Source organism: Taudactylus pleione, unplaced genomic scaffold (genome assembly GCF_031769625.1).
Source record: "Taudactylus pleione unplaced genomic scaffold, aTauple2 ptg000155l, whole genome shotgun sequence".
NCBI lineage: Eukaryota > Metazoa > Chordata > Amphibia > Anura > Myobatrachidae > Taudactylus > Taudactylus pleione.
In genome coordinates this window covers 6852267-6872772 of record NW_028284557.1, presented here as the reverse complement: position 1 = coordinate 6872772, position 20506 = coordinate 6852267, and the positions used below count along the sequence as shown (strand labels likewise).

At 44.1% G+C, this 20506-nt stretch overlaps 1 protein-coding gene across 1 annotated transcript; it reads right to left on the bottom strand.

Moving 5' to 3' along the window:
• Nucleotides 1-561: 561 nt before the first annotated feature.
• Nucleotides 562-17845, bottom strand: PSMD3 (proteasome 26S subunit, non-ATPase 3). Its single transcript, XM_088474634.1, has 12 exons — nucleotides 17539-17845; nucleotides 15487-15677; nucleotides 15165-15302; nucleotides 10778-10914; nucleotides 6100-6290; nucleotides 5393-5496; nucleotides 5151-5265; nucleotides 4029-4148; nucleotides 3466-3569; nucleotides 2366-2521; nucleotides 1889-1939; nucleotides 562-1206 (listed from the first exon to the last, which is right to left on the bottom strand). The coding sequence occupies exons 1-12, from the start codon at nucleotides 17654-17656 to the stop codon at nucleotides 1129-1131; spliced, it is 1503 nt and encodes a 500-aa protein (XP_088330760.1). The 5' UTR covers nucleotides 17657-17845; the 3' UTR covers nucleotides 562-1128.
• Between the last annotated feature and the right edge of the window lie 2661 nt (nucleotides 17846-20506).

The following is a 20506-nucleotide window of genomic DNA, read 5'->3' as shown; positions in this document are numbered from 1 at the left end:
TCGTTTAGGTATCACCTGTGTTAAATTTTTGCAGATAGTTATGCAGTACAGTAGAGACTAGTTGTTGTCCTCCACCACTAATAAACATGCATCTCACACAAGCTACCTACCCTGTCCCCAGTTTCTTCTATTGAAAGTTCAGCTCCTCTTTAGGTGGTTACATGATGTTCTCCTATGCGTGTCAGCTTATCCCCATCTCAGCTTGCTTTTTGCCCACTCCCAAGTCCTCTCTATCCTTTTGACCCATTTGTCTCCTCTTCCCACTTTAAGCTCATGAATGCCTCCACCTTATGTCTCCTGCCCCTTGCCTCCTGCATGTACGTTTTTCTCTCCATTGTCTCCTCAGCTTTCACCAAGTCTTCTGTACTCATCCATTTTTTTTATGCATTTTTGCCTTCTTGTCCTGTCTCTCTCAACTACCCCAATCTTTTACGTCGTGAAGCTGTGCCATAGATAAAAATGCCCTATGTCCTACACATGAGAAAAAAACTAAAACAAACATAAGGCTGCTGAATGTAACCAAGTAATTTCAGGGCAAAAACAAATAACAGCTGAAACCAATTTGGTTAGAAACAGCCTTTAATGAAATACTAAAGAGCAAAACAAAAACTTGATGAGTATCATCATGTTACAGTCCTGTTCATTAAAATAAAAAATAAGATGTACAAGATCCTGTTTATAAGTTAATGATGCCTGGTCATTTAAGATCACACCTCATTTTATCAATATAATAGTAGAAGTTGGGATATTAAATTGATTGGCAGAGCTTGTAAAATGGTCCATGTCTTTCCTTGTGTAGATGAACTGAACACAAAGAATGACATTAAGTGTAGACTAGCTGAAGGGCTAAGGTGAGGAAGATAAACCCAAAGTTCCTAGGCCCAATAGTGGATTGTAGTCAGGGTGAGTCCATAAATACATTATAATGGAGGAACTGGTGGCTTTGTTCCGTCACAGTGTAAATGAGAAACCTACCAATTCCCCACTGAACAGACATGCACTTCTGGCTGTTTATAAAATGGTTATGGGGGAAGGGAGGGAGTAGTTGCACATGTAGGTATGAAACCAAAACCGAATAAAACCCTGATATAAACAGAACATAAATGTGAAGCATAACTAAAGTAAGGGTCATGGGAATCCATCATCATCATCTTCAGCCATTTCTTTAGCAAATTCTAAATCCTGCTGCTCCCTCTCGCGCCTCTCCTGTGGGGAAAGACAATGGGGCAGTTCAGAACAAAAAAGCATTTTGAAAATTCAGCAAAATAACTTTATAAGACTTCACTGGGCAAACATAAGGTTTCTTAATGTACTGTCTACTGGGGTGGGGAGAAACATGTTAAAGGTGTTGTCCTTCTTCAGGGGTTCATTTATACAACGGCTGTTTTTCACAGTCTGTGCACAAACAGCAGGAAACATACAGGAGAAAGGAACCGGACACTGTATGAAATGACAGCAGCATCTGTCCTTTCAGAAGTCATTTTTCCTTAAACATCTATCCGAGAAGATTTAAGACAGTGCTCCTGTATAAACTATCATAGCTATTTGGGTAGTAGAACATAGTATAGAGAGAACACGCTACTCACTAAACTGTGCATTGAGCACAGATAAACATCGTAATTATAGGTTATAACGGAAGGCTTGTATAGAATGCAAAGTTAGCCAGCGCATTTCTGAAATCAGCCCTGCAGGCTGGTTCAAAGGTCACAAGCAGCCTCGTCTAGTACAATCTCCTACACTAGGACAAATCTGTAATGGGAATATAGTACAGTATATCATTTAGCATCGGACAACAGCTTTAAGTAATGATCCAGCTGATGAGATCCCAATCTACAACACACAAACCCTTTCTCACACTATGTCATTTTTTCCAATCTAGGATTCTCACCTCTGCAGACTCCAAGTCTTTGTTGTAGGATTTGGGAGGAAAGCGCATAGCCTATATTAAAATAAAAAAAAAAAAAAGAAGGTAGAATGGCTTATATGGCATTTTTCCCATCAAAACATATAATACCTTTTATAGTAACTCTTTCCCAAAAATTAATTCTCATTGACCATTTTAGCAGTTAAAATTCCCAAATACTTAAAATAAAGAAATATCTGCTGTAATTTTATTACAATTATATGTCATGTGCAAATACAAGTTTAAAGAGAAATTGGAAACGTATTTATAGTGATTGTTCTATCATTTTCATTACATACGTTTAGAATGAAGCATTGAGATCAACGCTACAAGACACATTAAAGTGTTTTTATCTCTTCAGTGTAGCCATTTCATAGTAACTTGAGGAAGCGGTCATTGCGAATCAGTTTGGCACTGGAGATTTTGACCATTTCCCCACGCACCTCCTCCCTGTGACCTTACCTTAACGGACATGTTGTGTATATCTAGGCAGAAAGAAATACGCTGATGGAAGGCCAGCTGGGGCTCTCTTGTAGAGTAGATATCAGTCATCTCCTTAGACTGGACGTAACCCTTCTCGTGGTTAATACTGGCCTCAATTACTCCATCTCGGATTGCCTGAAATTAAAAAAAAATGACAAGCAATAAGAGGAATTATGAAGTGGAGAACATGGCAGATATGACAACATTGTTAAATGTAAAAAAAACATTCCAATAATCAATTGAAAACAACACTTCTCTGCCAGGTTTCGTACACAACGTAACAACATGAGATGGATGCTGCCCCTATCACCTGCACCATGTCGCAGCAGGAGAAAGTCATTCTGTGCATGCACGGCAGCACATTTAGATCAGCTGTCATGCTCATGTTTGATGGGAAGACTGTAACATGCATATTATATGTACATCACTATCCATATGGCCAATTCAATTCAGCGCGATGTCCCGGGAATTTAGCCGCAGGTAAAAATAATTGCAGCAGTTTTTTGAATTCCATCCCAAACTCCCCGACAATTTTCGGAGCAAAATCACATTTTTTTTTATCGCTCCCCCACTTGCTGGCTATCATGTATTTTTCACCATTTTTAAAAATGTAACAAAAAATTAACCATCACACCTTAAGTACATGCAATACTTTGCTTATAGCCACCAACAGCCGTGAATACTGTTCTGCCATCTTATTTGCCATTTTTGGGAGTTCAGGGTGATTTTGCCACTCATTCATGCACTCATTCCCAGGTTGTGCACTGCAGAATTTATACGCTACATTGCCTTGATCATAGCAAATGGCCGTTTACAACCAAGGAAATTCGCAGGAGCTTGCGTCATGAAAATTAGTTGTGATGTGTGTGATTTTTCAGGCCATCGTGAGTCATAAGCTACACAAACAAATCTAAGTTTTACATCACTGCCATTTTTGTACATCGACAGGAACAACAACTGAGACTGTAGCTTAGCATCACTAATTTGTACATTGTCTGGAAAAGTAAGGTGCTCTGGGTAAATGTTCTCCGGGACTACATGTCTACAGTTGACATGCTTACTTCTTCTCCCACACTTACTTTAGCAACTATGAACTCAGCATCCTCAGGACTGTCCAGCTGTAATTTCTGAGCAATATCTGGCAGCGAGATCCGAGAGTATGATAAACTGATCATGCGCACACCTAGAGCAGGGAAAGAAGGAACAGAATCAGATAACAAGGTGGGTAAAGAGGCCACACATACAATGCTGATATGATGTGACGGCAGAACAAATCCTGTGTTGTCTACAGCGACAGCTTTGATGGTGAAACATTATGTGGTATATCTGTAAGTAGAGCTTGAATATTGTTGTGGTAATTTAATTATAGCAACATGACATGCTGACATTAGAAGAGGAACAGGGGTTAATTTATTCCAAATTCCATACAATTTATACATACAGGTTTTCCAGTTCTACAGATCGGTTTCCGATACATTGTTGGTGGTAATATACAGATAACAATACTTCCAATGTTTGCAAACATCTACAAACAGTGCTGCATTCCAAGATTACATTTGAATCCACTATTTGAAAAGCTAGACTTTCTTATTCTAAAACAAGGGTTAACAGGGTCTGTTCCTACAGTAATCCATTAATTTACCTGTCTTAATGACATTATGTCTCAGGCGGATGATGAGTGTGTAGGTTCCGTCTGTCTGGAACTTCTCGCAGAACTGATCTAGCACCTGATTGAATTTGGATAAATTGCCCGTGCGTACAGCTGAGAAAGAGAAGCAGTTTTTAGGGTGCTGTAAAGAGTAATGGAAGTTATAGGATAATAAGTATTTTTTAAAGGCTCTGAATAACTTTCTGGGATGCCTGCTGGCTAGAAAATGTTATCACAACTTTATTCTCCTACTTATGGTAGTAGTACTCATAGTAAGAAGGAGTACTCACCAACATATAGGGCCAAATGTAATAGGGTGAGAGTTTAGAAAATGTTAGAGTTTAGCAGTAATCTCTCACACTTTTTAAACTCGGCCAATGTAATAGAGTGTGAGAATATGAAAACTCATGACTTAAACTCTCATCCAGATGTTTTCCCATATTGAAGATAAACCTCAACCAAGGTGAGAGTTTACTGCTAAACGCTCACATTTTCTAAACTCTCACCTCATAACATTTGGCCCATAAAGTTAATTTTAAAGCCAGATTTTACAAACCATAAGTTATTATTATTATTACTACTAGTTATTTATATAGCGCACACATTCTGCAGCGCTTTACAGAGGATATTTGTCCATTCACATCAGTCCCTGCCCCAGTGGAGCTTACAATCTATATTCCTTATCACATGCTCACATACACATACACACTAGGGTTAATTTGTGTTGAGAGCAAATTAGCCTACCAGTATATTTTTGGAGTGTGGGAGGAAACCGGAGTACCCGGAGGAAACCCACGCAAGCACAGGGAGAATATACAAACTACACACAGTTAGGGCTCTAGTGGGAATTGAACCCATGATCTCATTGCTGTGAGGCAGTAATGCTAACCATTACACCATCTGTGCTGCCCCAAAATACTACATCTAACTCCTAGCAAACCTAGGGGGCACCAACAGGTATGCGTATGGATTACAAAAGCACTCAAATTTTATTTAATTTTCACCTACATACACTGGAAGCATCGACAAGAAACAATGGACAATTTTTTCATAAACCCTAAAAAAAGCATATGAAGGTGTTAGATGTAATAAAAGGCAAGAGAGGGAAATATTCACCTTGAGTGAGCAAGAAATAAGGCATAAGAGACCTCTTCAGTGAGTGCTGTCGGAATTGAAGACGGTCTGGGATTTCTCCTAATAACAGTTCCACCACAATCAGAAGCTTGTGGACCTGAGGAAACATAAGGACAAGGTCAGACATTCTTTCACTTAGTAAGTTTATAATGAGACAAGCAGGAACTATACATGAAATCTCTATATGACTGTACAACACATGTGCAGGATAATCTAGGACTCACTGTCTGTTTGAAACCAACGGCTGTGTGCTGGGGAGCCTTTCTCAGGGCATTAGTCAAGGTCCTTCTGGCTTCAGAATATTCCAACTGAATGGCTTTAATCCGGCCTGAAGGAAGAGATTGTGTAAGACAACACATGCAATATATACACCTATGAACTGAAATAGGGCAGAGGGGAGCGTTGCTGTAGCTTATTTACAAACCATAAGCATGTATAGCGACCAAAAACACAGTGCAAGGCAACATGATATATATAATTAAAGAACAATGAGAAGTTATTAGAAAAGTGGACAATTCATCACTAGAATAATGACACAAGTATGGAGAGAATGTTAGCACTTCTTACAGACTTGTAAATTAAGTGCAGGAACCCAAAAGTGCACGCTGACAAGTGGTTGTTAACATCCATGTAAACAAACAAGTTGGAGTCCGCACATTCGGAAATTACCTATTTAACTATGTCCCATTAAAATGTATACACTTCACTGCAGACCCAATCTGGTTCAATCTCATTACTACTCTATTATTCTAAATTATACAGACCTACTTCACTAAACTCCATTATCCAAGTTACCCAGAGATACATTTTTTGTTTTTTACACAATTTTGGGACTTATCCTATTCCTTTTCAATGATATATAGTATAAATGCATATATCTCTCATCCTGCCTATTATGAAGAAACCAGACAAACAGCCATCTACTCCTCACCTGTATAATACAAATACCGGGCCCACTCATTGTTGTTTGCTTGCTCTGGGAACACAGACTTGGACACCAGTTTTTCGGCCTGGTCATAAAGGTTGAACTGTAAGTAGTTTCTGAGCAGCAAGTTCAGTAGCGTTGCCTGTCCATCAGCATCATGCCTGAGGGTAGCCGTGCGTAATCTCGCATGCAGGAAGCTGTATAATATTTTAAAACAGAATACTGTAAAAAATGAGACATGTTGCTTATATGTTAAGTCTCTTTCTTCGACTCCGTAGGGGGCACAGGGATGACACTGGGTATAGCCTAGAGAGGAGAGTCTGGGCACCAAACAGTTAACTAAAATTACCCACAAGCCCAGACTCCTTTCCACTATACCCCTCCCCCAGCCACAGGACCTCAGTTTAATTTGCAAGCCCACGGCAGGAGCGAGGCACAGGAGAAGGAAGGTCGGCGCACACACAGAACCATACAACCATGTAAAGTACAGCCGGACAGGTCATCTAGGAACACACCCCGGCAATCACGTTCGACTGGGTGGGCGCCCTGTGCCCCCTATGGAGTTGAAGAAAGAGACTTAACAGGTAAGCAACATAAGTCTCCTTTTCTTCTTCCTCCACTAGGGGGCACAGGGATGACACTAGGATGTCCCAAAGCTATCTCCTATGGTCGGGGACACTCCTGATCTACAGTGAGCACAGAAAGCACAAAGACGGCATCCGAGGATGCAAAAGTATCGAAGGCGTAAAAACGGATGAAAGTATGACCAGACGACCACATGGTAGCTTTACAAAGCTGTTCTGCAGAAGCCCCATAGCGCGCTGCCCAAGAAGTCCTCACTGACTGGGTTGAATGAGCCGTCACCACGGCAGAGGTAGGAAGGTTCGCCAAGGAGTAAGCCTGGCGAATGGTGAAGCGGAGCCAGCAGGCCAAGGTCTGTTTAGTAGCCGGCCAGCCCCTCTTATGATTGTCATATAAGATGAACAGAGAATCTGACTTACGAATATCTCTGGTCATTTTGTATAAGTCAGAGAGCCCTTACCACATCCAAGGAAGCCTCTGGCCGAGAAGAATCCGTAGTCTGGAAAACAGGTACCACAATTTCCTGAGTAATGTGGAAGCGGGAACCACCTTGAGAATGTTGCCCAGGCAAGTCCACAGCACAGCCCTGTTGGAAAGGAAAATAAGGAACAGGGAGCAACATGATAGGGCGCTCAAATCAGACACCCTCTGGGTCGACGAAATAGCTAGAAGAAAACAGTTTTCCATGTGAGCCTGCGCAAATCAGCCATCTGTAATGGCTCAAAAAGAGCCGACTGGAGGGCTCTGTGAACCAGAGACAGGTCCCAAAGGAGCCACAAACGGTGGCTGAACATGGAGAACTCTCTGGAAAAAAGTTTGCACGTCCGGGAGCAGTGCTATCTGCCTTTGGAAGAGAACAGGCAATGCCGAAACCTGGACCTTCAAAGACGAAAGCCCTAATCCAGACCTGTCTGCAGATAGGAAATGATCCTAGAAAGGTGGAAAGACCGGGGATTAAAACCCCAAGTCGTACACAAAGAAAAATAGGTAAGCCAAACCGGTGATAGATATGTGCCGAGGAAGGTTTCTGAGCTAGCAGCATGGTCCAAACAACCCTCCTGGAGAATCCATTCGCTCTTAGGATGGATGTCTCAAAAGCCACCCCGTCAAAGCAAGATGGGTCAGCTCCGATTGGAAACATGGACCCTGAGACAGAAGATCTGGCCACAGAGAAAGACGCAGTGGTTAGTCTATGGAGAGGTCCAACAGATCTGCGTACCACACGCGCCAAAGGCAATCCAGCGCCACCAATATCAAAGAGCCTAACTCCAGTTTGAACTTGCGGAGAACCCACAAAATCATTGAGATCGGAGAGAAAATGTAAATCAGAGGGAAAGGTCCAAGGAACCGCCAGGGCATCTACCAGAAGAGCTTCTGGATCCATGGTGCGGGAGCAGTATCTCAGTAGCTGATGATTGTGACGAGATGCCATCATGTCTATGTCCGACCCAAACGTCGGACTAACAGTTGGAAAACGTCTGGATGCAGCATCCACTTGCCTGCATTAACGTCCTGACGACTTAGGAAGTCCTCTTCCCAGTTCTGAACTCCTGGGATGAAGACTGCGGACAGTGCTGGAAGATAATGCTCCACCCAACAAAGAAATCAGCTGACTTCCTGCATGACTGATAGTGCCGCCTTGGTGGTTGATGTAAGCGACCGTGGTTGCATTATCCGACTGTACTTTTACCGGGTGTCCCTGAAGGAGGTGCTGTGCGTGGTCACTATCTTATCCAACTCCAGACCTTACAGAACGATTCCCCAATAGGGAAGGCCTTCTTGGATTCTGTGTCTGCTTTCCAGGTGTGCAGTCAGAGTGCTATTCTGGCTGCAATTGCAGAAGCCAATACCTTAGAAGTAAAAATACCTGAATCTATGGCCGCTTCGGAGAAATAAGAAGCCGTCTCTCTAAGATGCGCAACCAAGGACACCAGGTCACCTCTGTGCTTGCCCAAAGTGAATCCATCCTCCAAAGCGTCTGCCCAGTGGCCGATCGCTTTAGCCACCCAAGCTGATGCAAGGGCAGGACGAGCCAGAGCACCTGCATTGACATAAATGGATTTTAAGACATTTTCCAGCTTCCTACCCTTAGGTTCTATAAGAGATGCAGTAGGGATAGAAAGGAGGGATGACCTAATAAGACGAGCAATATGGGCATCCACGCGAGGAGGAGATTCCACTTAGCCCTATCCGCTGCTGGGAGAGGGTAAAAGGTAGCAATGCGCTTGGAAACTTGAAAGTGCCTACTAGGGAGAGTTCACGCCTCTGCTAGGAGGTCTTCTAGCTGAGGACGGAAATTCTGTAACTGATTTCTTTTGTTTCTTAAAAACAGGTGCCTTGGATCTGGGAGGCTGCTCTGATTCCTCCACTAGAATAGACTTAACTGCTCTGATAAGAGCCTCTACGTCTACAGGAGACATAGCCTCCTCTGGGATGGAAGACATCTCAACCTCAGAGGTAATGGATTCGCCGACTGAAGACACTTCTGAGTCTGAACCTCCCCCAGATAAAGGAGTAGAGATTTCGCGTGCAGCAGGTCTGCGTCTGGAAACCCTATCCTTATCTAGCATCTGCTGAAAGGACGTGGACACCTGAGCTAACCCCTGGACTGACTGTAGAAAAGTCTGAATCCAGGGTGGCTCTGCCATGGGAAGCTGCGACACAGCGACAGGGGGCACTGGAGTTGCCATCCAGTCTACAAACTGCGACATTACCTGCGTTAATCTAAATGCCCAATCCGGTTCCTGACTGGAGTCCGCGGCAGAGAGTCTGTTGAGGGCCATAAAGCAACAGACACAAAGGCCATCGTTATCCTGAGGAAACATGACGACAACAGGTGTGCATCACTGCAGTACCCACATCCTTGGGAGTTTTATTTCTGGACATTGTTATTATCACAGAAATCTCCACACTCCCAATGCAAAGGGATAAGGAAGGTAGTAAAAATGGTCTAATAGTACAAATGTAAATATACTGACAGCTGTACTCACCAACTGTCAGGGATGTCCCCCAGTGACCAGAGATAACAGCAATCGCACAGGCACAGTGAAAAAAATACTCACATACACACAGACCACTCAGTGCTGAATATGTGGGCAAAATTACTCAAACCAGCTTTTATAAGCAGGAAGGAGCTAAGTATATATAACCAGTTCTCAGGGAGCAGGTTATAGAGGAGACAGGAGACCATCTTCTCTACACTTGCCTGCAGAGGCAGGCTTAAGAAAATGGCCGTTCAAGGGGAGGATCCTGCCTGGGGCTTGCTGTCTCTGAAAGAGCGAGCCCCAGGGTTGGAAGAAGGGCTAACAGGGAGCGCCAACCTCCCCCCGCCTGGCCAGACCCCCAGGATTAATGCCTGTGGCTGCTAGTAAGCAGCCTCCCACTGCACAATAATTTCCTGGTGGGCTAGTGGGCGAAGCGGATGACCAGGAGCCCCCACTAGGCCGCCACCTCTGGTTCCCTGTGCAGGGCGCCACCTTAACTTGTCCCCGGGAAGCGCCGGCTGCGGCTCTGGTGTGAGGAGTAGGAGGAGTCCGAAGTCACTGACCCAATCGTCAGTGCTGCGGCCCCGGCGCTAGGGTGGTGGAGCAGCAGTGGGGCGCCCTATAGGACGCCTTACACCGCCGACTCATAACAAAAAAAAAGTTTAAAATAAAAGTAATAAATAAAACATATATGGGGACTATCTAACACAGCCCCCCCCTAAAAATGGTGCCCAGCTCCTGCCTTGGCACCAAACTCAAAACTGAGGTCCAGTGGCTGGGGGCGGAATATAGAGAAGAGCCTGGGTTTGTGGGTAATTTTAATTAACTGTTTGGTGACCACTCTCCTCTCCAGCTTATACCCAGTGTCATCCTTGTGCCCCCTAGTGGAGGAAGAAGAAATAAACATTATATTGCTGAGCATGCACAATATGCACTCCATAAGCAATGATTCACTTCTATGCTGGCAAAAGATTTATGGTCAGACATATAATCACTAGAAGGTGTGATTACAATTATTGTACACCGCAGTAACTTATATTAAAAAAAAAAAAGGCTGGTGTGCTGTTGATAGAATTGATACTGAGCAAGTCTATTGCTTAAGCACTCTAGGCACTCACCTTCTGACTCCATCCAGCTTGTTAAGGAATTCATAGATACGAGAGTGGTAGTAGTAACACTTTGCCACTATCAAATCCAGAGCTCTCCGGTTCTGAGGGCTAATCTTCTGCATCAAGTCGTCTGACAATTTCTGAGCCTGTGGGTGGTATTGTTAGAGAGAGTAAATATTTGCCTGCATAATAAATGGCAACGTTTCACTACTGCATATATAAAACATTCTCACAGACAATTTTCGTGTGTTTGTTGGGGGAAAAAAACAAAACAATATTCACTCTTAGGACAGAACAGTAAAAATAAAGCAATGGTATAAACAGCGCTAGAAACAATGTTAATAAAATCAATAAAGACATTTAATATCACATCAAAACAAACAAAAAATATGTACATATGATAAAGCTGCAAGGCACTAGCGAAATGCATTAGGTGGCTACTTTTGGACACTGGGTTACTTCATTGGGAATTTCCCTATTTATTTGGGACCTTATCCAGATTGGAAACACCAGCACCTTTTAACACCGGGACCAGAGGCTAAGGATTCAAGTATTTGCGTTGGACTCCCAAGCAGACTGGAACCACTGCTAATTAGGATCCTCATGATCGTTGCCTAAAGCCGGTAATAACATTACAATTTGCTTAAAAATTATTTTCCACTGGACCTAACCGATGTACAAGAACGTTACCAATTATTTAGTACCCAGGTGTCCTATCTTTGTACTACTGCAATACCTACAAATACGAACGTGTGTGTGTATGTGTGTGTATATATATATATATTCACTATTGCCAACTTGCACGTCAGCTGTTTTATTATTATAGATGTATTTTTTATGTACTTTAGTGTGTTTTTGATGTGATATTAAATGTCCATTAACATTGTCTCTAGCGCTGTTTATACCACTGCTTGATTATCTATATCCATGAGTCTGACTAACTCCTAATTACAACTGCTTATACCCCTTTTACACCGACTGAAATATCTCGGGTTGATGCACGTGAACGCGCATAATCCCGGGAATTTCGTCGGTGTGAACGGATCAACCCGGGTCCAGTGACCCGGGGATCCGACCCTGCTCCATTGCAGGGTTGAGCGCGGGTTATTCCCGTGTCACCCTGCAATGTAAACGGCGCGGCCCGGCTCACGATGACCCGGGCCGCGCCGCATGCCGCCTGATTGGCCGGCTTCAGTGGTGCTTGGAGATGACATCTCCAAGCGGCCACTGCAAGCAGCGCCTGGCCGAGCGGCACGAAGCAGCGCACCCCACCCGCTCTCCCTGCATCAGGACCGCTGCAGGATAAGGTAAGTAGGTCGCGGAGGGGGGAGGAGGGGAAAAGCGCTGCTCACCGTTGCCGGGCAGCCGGGTCAGTTCTGACCCGGGCAAGGTTGAACGGTGCCGACTCGAGCATAGCCCGGGTCAGCACCGCAGTGTAAAAGGGGTTTGCCCCGGGTCTGATACGTGTTCCAATCCCGGGTCAGACCCGGGGATTTTGGTGTAAAAGGGGTATTAGAGTATCAGTTTTTCAGCAGCGCCCTATACCTTTTTATAATGATTCCCTCCAGTAAAAAAAAATAAAAAAAATTAGTTTTCCGGGCTTGCTATATTTATTTTAATACTGCACAATTATTCAAAACTAGCTGGGATACCCAGTGTTGCCTGGGTTGAAGGCGGGAGCCTGAAGTACACCTGCAGCCTTTATTTGTTTACATTGTCCTCGCCTATAACCCCATTCCATCGATCCTGAAAAGGACCCCACTGACATGCTTGCAAACAGTGGCGTAACTACAGTGGGTGTGGCTGCTATGGTGCCCGAGCTGCCTCCTGTGGCTTGCAGTTCCCCCTGCACTCAGTCACACACACAAGGTGGGCTGGTTCAGTCAGGGACGTTGAGGAGGGCCCGGCTGTCAGCAATGTCGATTGGTGCAGGTCCACCAGCTGATGCACCGGCAGGCAGTTATGGAGAGACAGCACCGCCGGTCGCAAGGCTATCAGAGCTCGCAGACTGGTAGCCAATCAGCAGCGGCTGACCCTGATTGGTTGCCGATCTGTGAATTCCAATTGGTTTGCGACTTGTACCAGATTCAAATTGCACCAGCGCTGTCTGACCATGTCTGCTGCTGCCTGCTGGTGCGCCAGGTGTAATTAGCTGGCATCCCGGCCCCAAATCCACACCTGCTGGCTGCTGATGGCACACAGGGGTAGGCAATAGGCTGCTGGAGGGACATGAGGTGAGTTGCCGGCATGTATGGACACTGTGTGGCATAATCTGAATGGGGTCTGTGTGGGGGGCGGGTCCGACGCTGCACCCCCACCCCTTTACCTGGCAGCAGCCCAGCACACAGTGCAATGGGAGACTGTTTATTGCTGCAGTCTCCTCTGCCTGATCACACGCGCCCCCTGGATTTGTGCCGTGCTTAGTGGCTCTCAGCTCCGCTTAGCGGAGTTGTAGAAAATGATAAAAAAACAATTTTGCATGCCTTCAGCGATAAGGCCACGCCCTCTTCATCGGGGCGGCTCTCTATGCCCCTGTATGCAAAAAAAAGAGACTCTGGCTTTAATATGAACTTGCATGAGTCATCAAGTTTGCTTAGACTGAGGTGAAATGGATACTTTTGTTGCATTCTCACCAGGCTTTTGGCAGACTGCCAATTTCCCTGGAACCTGTGTAATTTAAGAGTCTCCCCATTTTTAGTGACTCTGACTAAGTTCAAACCTAGGCAAAAACCTAATCCTGGTCAAACTACACCACCATGCCAAATTTGGTAGAGCTAGGTCCAAAACTCTGGCTGTGCATAAAAGACAAAAAGGACAGACAGACATGCTTTCTCACTTATTATATAGATAAGAACTACGAAATCTAAGGCATGCTTATAATGATTCAAAATAGATTTTTACACCAAGGGATATTTTTACTAAAAGTGCAGGTTTTTATAAGTGGAGATGTTGCCCATAGCAACGAATCAGAGTCTACTTAACATTTATCTAGCACCTTCTGGAACAGTGATTTTCAACCTTTTTCAACTTGACGCACACTACACAAGATTTTAAAATTGCCAAGGCACACCATCCGGCGATGCGGCGTGCACCACCTATGAAAAAACACCCCCGCAGGAACAAAACCACACTACATTGGCCCCCGCAGGAACAAAACACACTACATTGGCTCCAGAGGAATAAAACATCACATTTGCTGACCCCACAGAAATAAAACCACATTGCTCTCCAAAGAAAAACCACATTGACCCCCACAGAAAAAAAAGCACCACATTGCTCTCCACAGAAAAAGAAGCAGATTGGCTCACCCCACAGGACTGGTTGGCCGTGAGCAGGATGGGCTGGCTGGGTCACTGGCCCTCAGGAAGAGCTGGCTGGGTAACTGCTGGGTCACTGGCAGGACGAACAAAGCTGGCTGAGTTACTGGCAGGCAGGCAAGTGATTATGCGTGCGTGACCTGTGATGTCATGCAGTCGTGCCTAGGCAGGTCACGGCCCTGGCGCGCCTGAACCTCCCAGAGGAGCTCAGCGGCAGCCCGGGTCACAGTACTGTATAATGTGCCCAGCGGCTCTGACCACCACGGCACACTTTACAATCGGTTGAAAACTGCTGTTATAGAAGATAATAGCTAGAATCTGATTGTTTGCCAGCGACAACATCTCCACTTCTAAAACCCCGCATTTTAGTAAATATACCCCCTACAGTCTATTTGTGAAAACAAATACAATGATTTTTTTTTTTTTCTTCAATTTTTTACGTATTAAATTACATACACCACCAATATGTATGCACAGGTGATGGGGAAAATTATTTAGCCAGTCAAAGTTAGAAGAAATATCTTTTACATATCAATGACTGACATGCAGTTTTATACTGACCAATGCTGGACATAAGAGCACCAAGTTAGCAAAGTCCAAAAAAACCCACTTCTGTGCTATATATTTGAAGTGGTCAAGAAACCTATATCCAGCATGTCTAAGAATTAAAAGTTTTATTTATATATTGTATGCACAATTTTAAGCACCATGTCAAAACTCATCTTTCCCAGCCCTCAGAGATTTTCAGAGTTTGGTATTGCTCCTCACAGAGGCCATTGGAGGCACACTATAATCATGCGGATGTATAATTGTTACCGACCAGCAACACTTATTTACTTTTGAGTGCCTATTTTTGGAACTTCCTGTATCAGTTATCCAAATTCGAGATCCCATTGCCTAGATATCAGTGATCCCAAAATCCAGGAACCATGATAATCTTATTAAAAAGCTTAGCATGTGGTACAGCAAATGGTATTTACAAAACTATGAAGCAAATCTGATGCAGTCTATATAAGTTTAGGTGTTGTGGTAACCATAGCCCAATATTTCTGCAGTCCTAAAGTAAACGGTGCTCTCACCTCAGTGTAGCGCTTACTGTTCATCAGGTAGATCACCAGCAGTAGCTGCAGGTAGGCTTCTACCTCAGGAAGCAGAGGAGCTGAGGCAGCCTTGCCTGTTCGTGGCCTGAACTGCAGATCACCCTCTGTGTCCATCAGCTGGAGAGTCAACATGAAAGTAGAAAATATTCGTTGACCAAGACATACATACTGCATTCATGTGACACCGTTTGTGGTTATGTACAGAACATCATCTTGCCAAAGAAACCATAATACAAATGAAGCAACGTTGGGCAGCCTGACAATGAATTAAACAAAAACATTTCTATTGGCAGGTTCTTACCTCCTCCAGGAAGCTGATTAGCATGTCACGGGTAGTAGGATTGGAGGTGAAGAACCCATTGATGGCTTTATGCAGGACATTGGGGTTAAGACGACGGGACGTGGAGGGCAAAGCTCGCAATGCACGTAGAACAAATCGAGGCTCCTTGCCAGAAACTGCCTTCTCAATCTGTTTCACATGCTCCTTAATGTCTACAGCACAGAAAAAAAAAAACGACTTCTTATAGCAAAATAAATAAATTATGTTTGTACACATACTCCACACCACAAACAACTATTAGTAGCATAAGAGCACAATACTTGGAGGATAATTGCTCCCTTTGTTTCTTTCAAAATTACATGTTATGCCTATCAAAAGCGGCCTTTATGCCAGAACCACTGTGCAAATCTTGCATCTTGATTAATTAAGGAATCCAACAGGCAATGTAATCAGCGTGGTTCCAAGGAGGAGAGTATGGCTGGAATTAGAGGAATTGCCGGTCCAGAAGAGAGTCAGATAAGGGTCCCATTGGTGCAATCGATGAGGGGGAATAGCCAAACGCGTTTCGATGCGGAATCACCCACACCTTTTTCAGTAACAGTATTCCCTTTGACCAAAATGGTGGCCTTATATACCCTTTTACAGATGCACACCCCAATATTCTCCAATGGATTCAACACTGATTACATTGCCTGTTGGATTCCTATCAAGACGTGATGCTCCATTGGAGGCTGGTAAATACATATACAGCTGGACATTAATCCAGATTGAGCATTGATTTATGCTTATTTTAACAACTGATTACATTTACAAACTTGACCCACGTGATTATTGAAGGAATATCAGTACCTGTGACTAGACAATATTTATTGGACATCTGTCACGTGCAGCGTCCATTTACGAGATCATCTCACAGCAGAGCCTATTTATATATATTACTTGAGTTTATTATGTGTTTTTACTGATGCAATTAAATTTTCTATTTTGATTACTTCAACCAAGCCGTATATTTATCCAATTTGCACAATATATGTATTCATGTTTTTATTTGCATATCTATTGACATGTTCCATCTATATACTTAGTCCCATTGTCTAATAGATTCAATAATTCCCAATTGTGGAATTTAGAGCGGGTAAACCATCTTTTTCTTGTGTATAACCTATTAGGGGGCTGACTACCCCCATTTGAACCTGCAGTTTATGGACAGCGCCATTCTGATACTTCAATTAAAGTCACACGATGAATATACCATGACTTCATTAATTAGTATAATATCAGGTAACACTGTCAACAGGTATATATTTAGTTAAGCATATGGAGCAATGATTACATTTATCTAAAAACATGCAGCAGTCAGGATATTTAGTTTAAGCATGGTTGACAGAATAAAGCTGGGTACACACTACACGATGTGTGTGTACCCAGCGACAGCATGATACATTGTGCCGTCTGTACATACTGCACTGTGTCGTTCCATGCTGCCTTTAGCAACATGGCGTTCGTTGTTCATCACATTGTTCCATCTGTTGTGCTGCACAGCAGATAGAACGTGCAATGATCAACCCACGGCCACGCGCAATCGGGCACACACACTATGCTATCAGAACAATATATCACGCAATGATCGTATAGTGTGCACCCAGCTAAAGGGATTAGAGAGAGCTCACTGCCAACAAGTGGGCATGTTTACAAAACAGGGTGTCCACATGTTTTAGACAAAAGAACCTTGTTATTTTCATTTTAACTTCCTTTGTTTTATTTTTATATTGTCTAAATGCTGTATTATATGTACACCCATATATAAATTACACTGATTCTGTCCTGATTTTTATCAGCCACAGAACCTGTGTAATTCACATGTGCCCCGGATTAAAGGGATGAAATAGCAAGCCACCTATATATTACATATACATACATAGATTAAGACAGCATATATTTATACAGAGCGTAGAATTGAGTATGCCCTATTCTCTGGGCATGAAGACAGCACATAGCGGATGTAATAATTAGACACAATAACATGGGACATATCCAGGGAACAATGGTGTGTGTGTGTGTGTGTGTGTATACCCTCTAGAGTGACGCTGTCCAGCTCCTTCTTCCCCCCCTCCCCGGTGGCCGCTGCGGGCTCTTCCTCCTTCATCTCTACATCCACCGGTTCTCGCCGTTTTGCCGTAGCCTCCTTCATGCTGAGTAGTACCCGGTGCCCGCAGAGCCAGTTTCCGCTTCCGGTCCGGGGATGACTGGCAAGTCTCTCGCTCTGCCGTAGCGCAAGGGCTGCCGGGAACAGACGCGCAGGCTGAAGAGTGGATTCCCCAGCTCACTGATCCGACGGCAGGGTGTGACGAGTCATGATGACAGAGTGTTAGGCAGGCAGGGAGCTGCTCAGCTGTTTGCTGCTGACTCCTCTCTCTCCTCCTCCTCAGTGAGTTGAGTTGACCTGACTGTTAAGAAGGCAGCAGCCTGGCACGTTGTATGGATGTACGCAGAATATAATGTGAGCTGTCTGCCCGCTGTCCGTACTTTAGTGTCATGGGGCGATAGTAAGTTTTAATGATTTGTCCTTTAGAAATTTTTGTTTCTGGTTTCTAAATTATACTCTATGCACAATACTAAGCGTCCTAGTGTATAGTATGCTGCATACAGTCTTGGCTAGCCTATGTTTCGCCATTATCACTTAATTATTATAGTAACGTTGATTAATAAAATGCATACCTTCATAGGTGTGCTTCTGAAATGTCCATTAAGATTGGGGTTTGGTATAAAAGATCTACCGTAAAAAGATAGACAATGTCTAGATGAACCCCAAATGGTAGACTATCAATAGGTACAGTATCTCATCTAGTCCCAAAGTGCATAGACTCTTCCCTCTCTTTCAAACCACATATTTAGAACCTCTCACAGTCCTGTGGTTTCCATCTCAAGAATATTTCCAAGATCAGACCCTTTCTCACCCAGGATGCCACCAAAACCCTCATATACATTCACTGGTCATCTCCAGATTGGACTACTGTAACCTCCTCCTATCTGGCCTCCCCAAATCCCATCTCTCTCCTCTCCAGTCTGTGCTCAATGCTGCTGCTCGGCTCATCTTCCTCTCCAAAAGCCCTCTACATCTGCCTCCCCTCTCCTACAAGCCCTCCACTGGCTCCCCTTCCCTTTCAGAATACAATTCAAGGTTCTCACACTAACTTACACCCATTCCTCTCCCATTTACATCTCTGATCTCATCTCCCTTCACTCTTCTGTCCGCCCTCTTTGTTCACTTAATGCACGCCACCTTTCATAACAATTGATTACTTCTTCCCACTCTCCTCCAAGCTTTTACCCGTGCTGCTCCCCACCTTTGGAACTCCCTCCCTCTCCCCATCAGACTCTGCACCTATCTACAATCATTCAAATGAGACCCACTACTTCATTAAAGCCTTCCAGCTCTCATCCTAACTTGCTGCTACATCCTCCTTTCTCCCCTCCTACCCCATCTGTGTCACTCCTGTTTGTCTGCCCCTTCCTTTTAGAATGTAAGCTCTTTCGAGCTTTCTTGTGCTGCTCCCTACTGTATTTTCATTTATCTCTTAGGGCCTGATTCAGAGCCGAACGCAATTAGCGCTCGCTCGTCCAGAAAATAGGGGTGGCTATTCAAATCAACCGTTCGCTCTTTGCGGTCTGTTCACGCCTCTAGGTCTGAACGAGCGAACAAAACTTGCGGTTGTTTTTTGAAAAAATATGCCCCCTGGCCGCTCGCATCCTATGTCATGTCCGCTATTTATTAGATTAATCGAGTACATCGACCAGGGTATGAACTGCTCGCTATTCTTGGGGTTGGTTTTTGCTACCACAATTTTGCGAGCAGTTCTGGCTATAAAATAACCCAGTGACGTGGTCAATGACGCTGCTGTTTTAATTATGCACACCCGTAAAACGCCCGCTTTTACCTTTAAGCACGCCTGCGTTCGGATCTCCACTCCCCGTTTTCAACCACCTTCCCCCGTTACCACCCACATACGCCTACTCCTGTCACTCAAATTATCAGGCATTCGCTATTTTGCGAGCACATGAATTTCGACCGCACTGACTGGTTCGCGCATGCGTATAACGATCCGTACACATGCGCAGTTGGGCAAACATCGCTCGGAGCGAACGAGCGGCTCTGAATCGGGCCCTTAATCCCCACTAGGGCAACTAACACTTGGCTGCTTATGTGGGTGTAAAGGTCGCTAATATAGCAATGTTTATTATACATGTCCATGTCCTGCATTGTATTGTATCGTAAGTCGCTGGTTACTTATTTGTTTATGTACTTTGCAAGGCGCTGCAGAACACTTGTGGCGCCATATACAGTGCATCCAGAAAGTATTCACAATGCTTCACTTTTTCCACATTTTGTTATGTTACAGCCTTATTCCAAAATGGAATAAATTCATTTTTGTCCTCAAAATTCTACACACAATACCCCACAATGACAACGTGTAAAAAGGTTTTTTGAGATTCTTGCAAATTTAATAAAAAAAAACTAAGAAATCACATGTACATAAGTATTCACAACCTTTGCTCAATACTTTGTTGATGCACCTTTGGCAGCAATTACAGCCTCAAGTCTTTTTGAATATGATGCCACAAGCTTGGCACATCTATATTTGGGCAGTTTCTCCCATTCCTCTTTGCAGCACCTCTCAAGCTCCATCAGGTTGGAATGGAAGTGTCGGTGCACAGTCATTTTCATATCTCTCCAGAGTTGTTCAATTGGATTCAAGTCTGGGCTCTGGCTGGGCCACTCAAGGACATTCACAGAGTTGTCCTGAAGCCACTCCTTTGATATCTTGGTTGTGTGCCGGGTAGTTGTCCTGCTGAAAGATGAACCGTCGCCCCAGTCTAAGGTCAAGAGCGCTCTGGAGCAGGTTTTCATCTAGGATGTCTCTGTACATTGCTGCATTCATTTTTCCCTCTATCTTGACTAGTCTCCCAGTTCCTGCCGCTGAAAAACATCCCCACAGCATGATGCTGCCACCACCATGCTTCACTGTAGGGATGGTATTGG

Excerpts from the sequence above, each read along its gene's own strand:
- PSMD3 (XM_088474634.1), bottom strand. The coding sequence starts at position 17,656 with ATGAAGGAGGCTACGGCAAAACGGCGAGAACCGGTGGATGTAGAGATG. Across the intron at positions 15,303-15,486 it reads TAATCAGCTTCCTGGAGGAG|CTGATGGACACAGAGGGTGA; the intron begins GTAAGAACCTGC and ends TTGACTCTCCAG. Across the intron at positions 6,291-10,777 it reads AAGCTGGATGGAGTCAGAAG|CTTCCTGCATGCGAGATTAC; the intron begins GTGAGTGCCTAG and ends AATATTATACAG.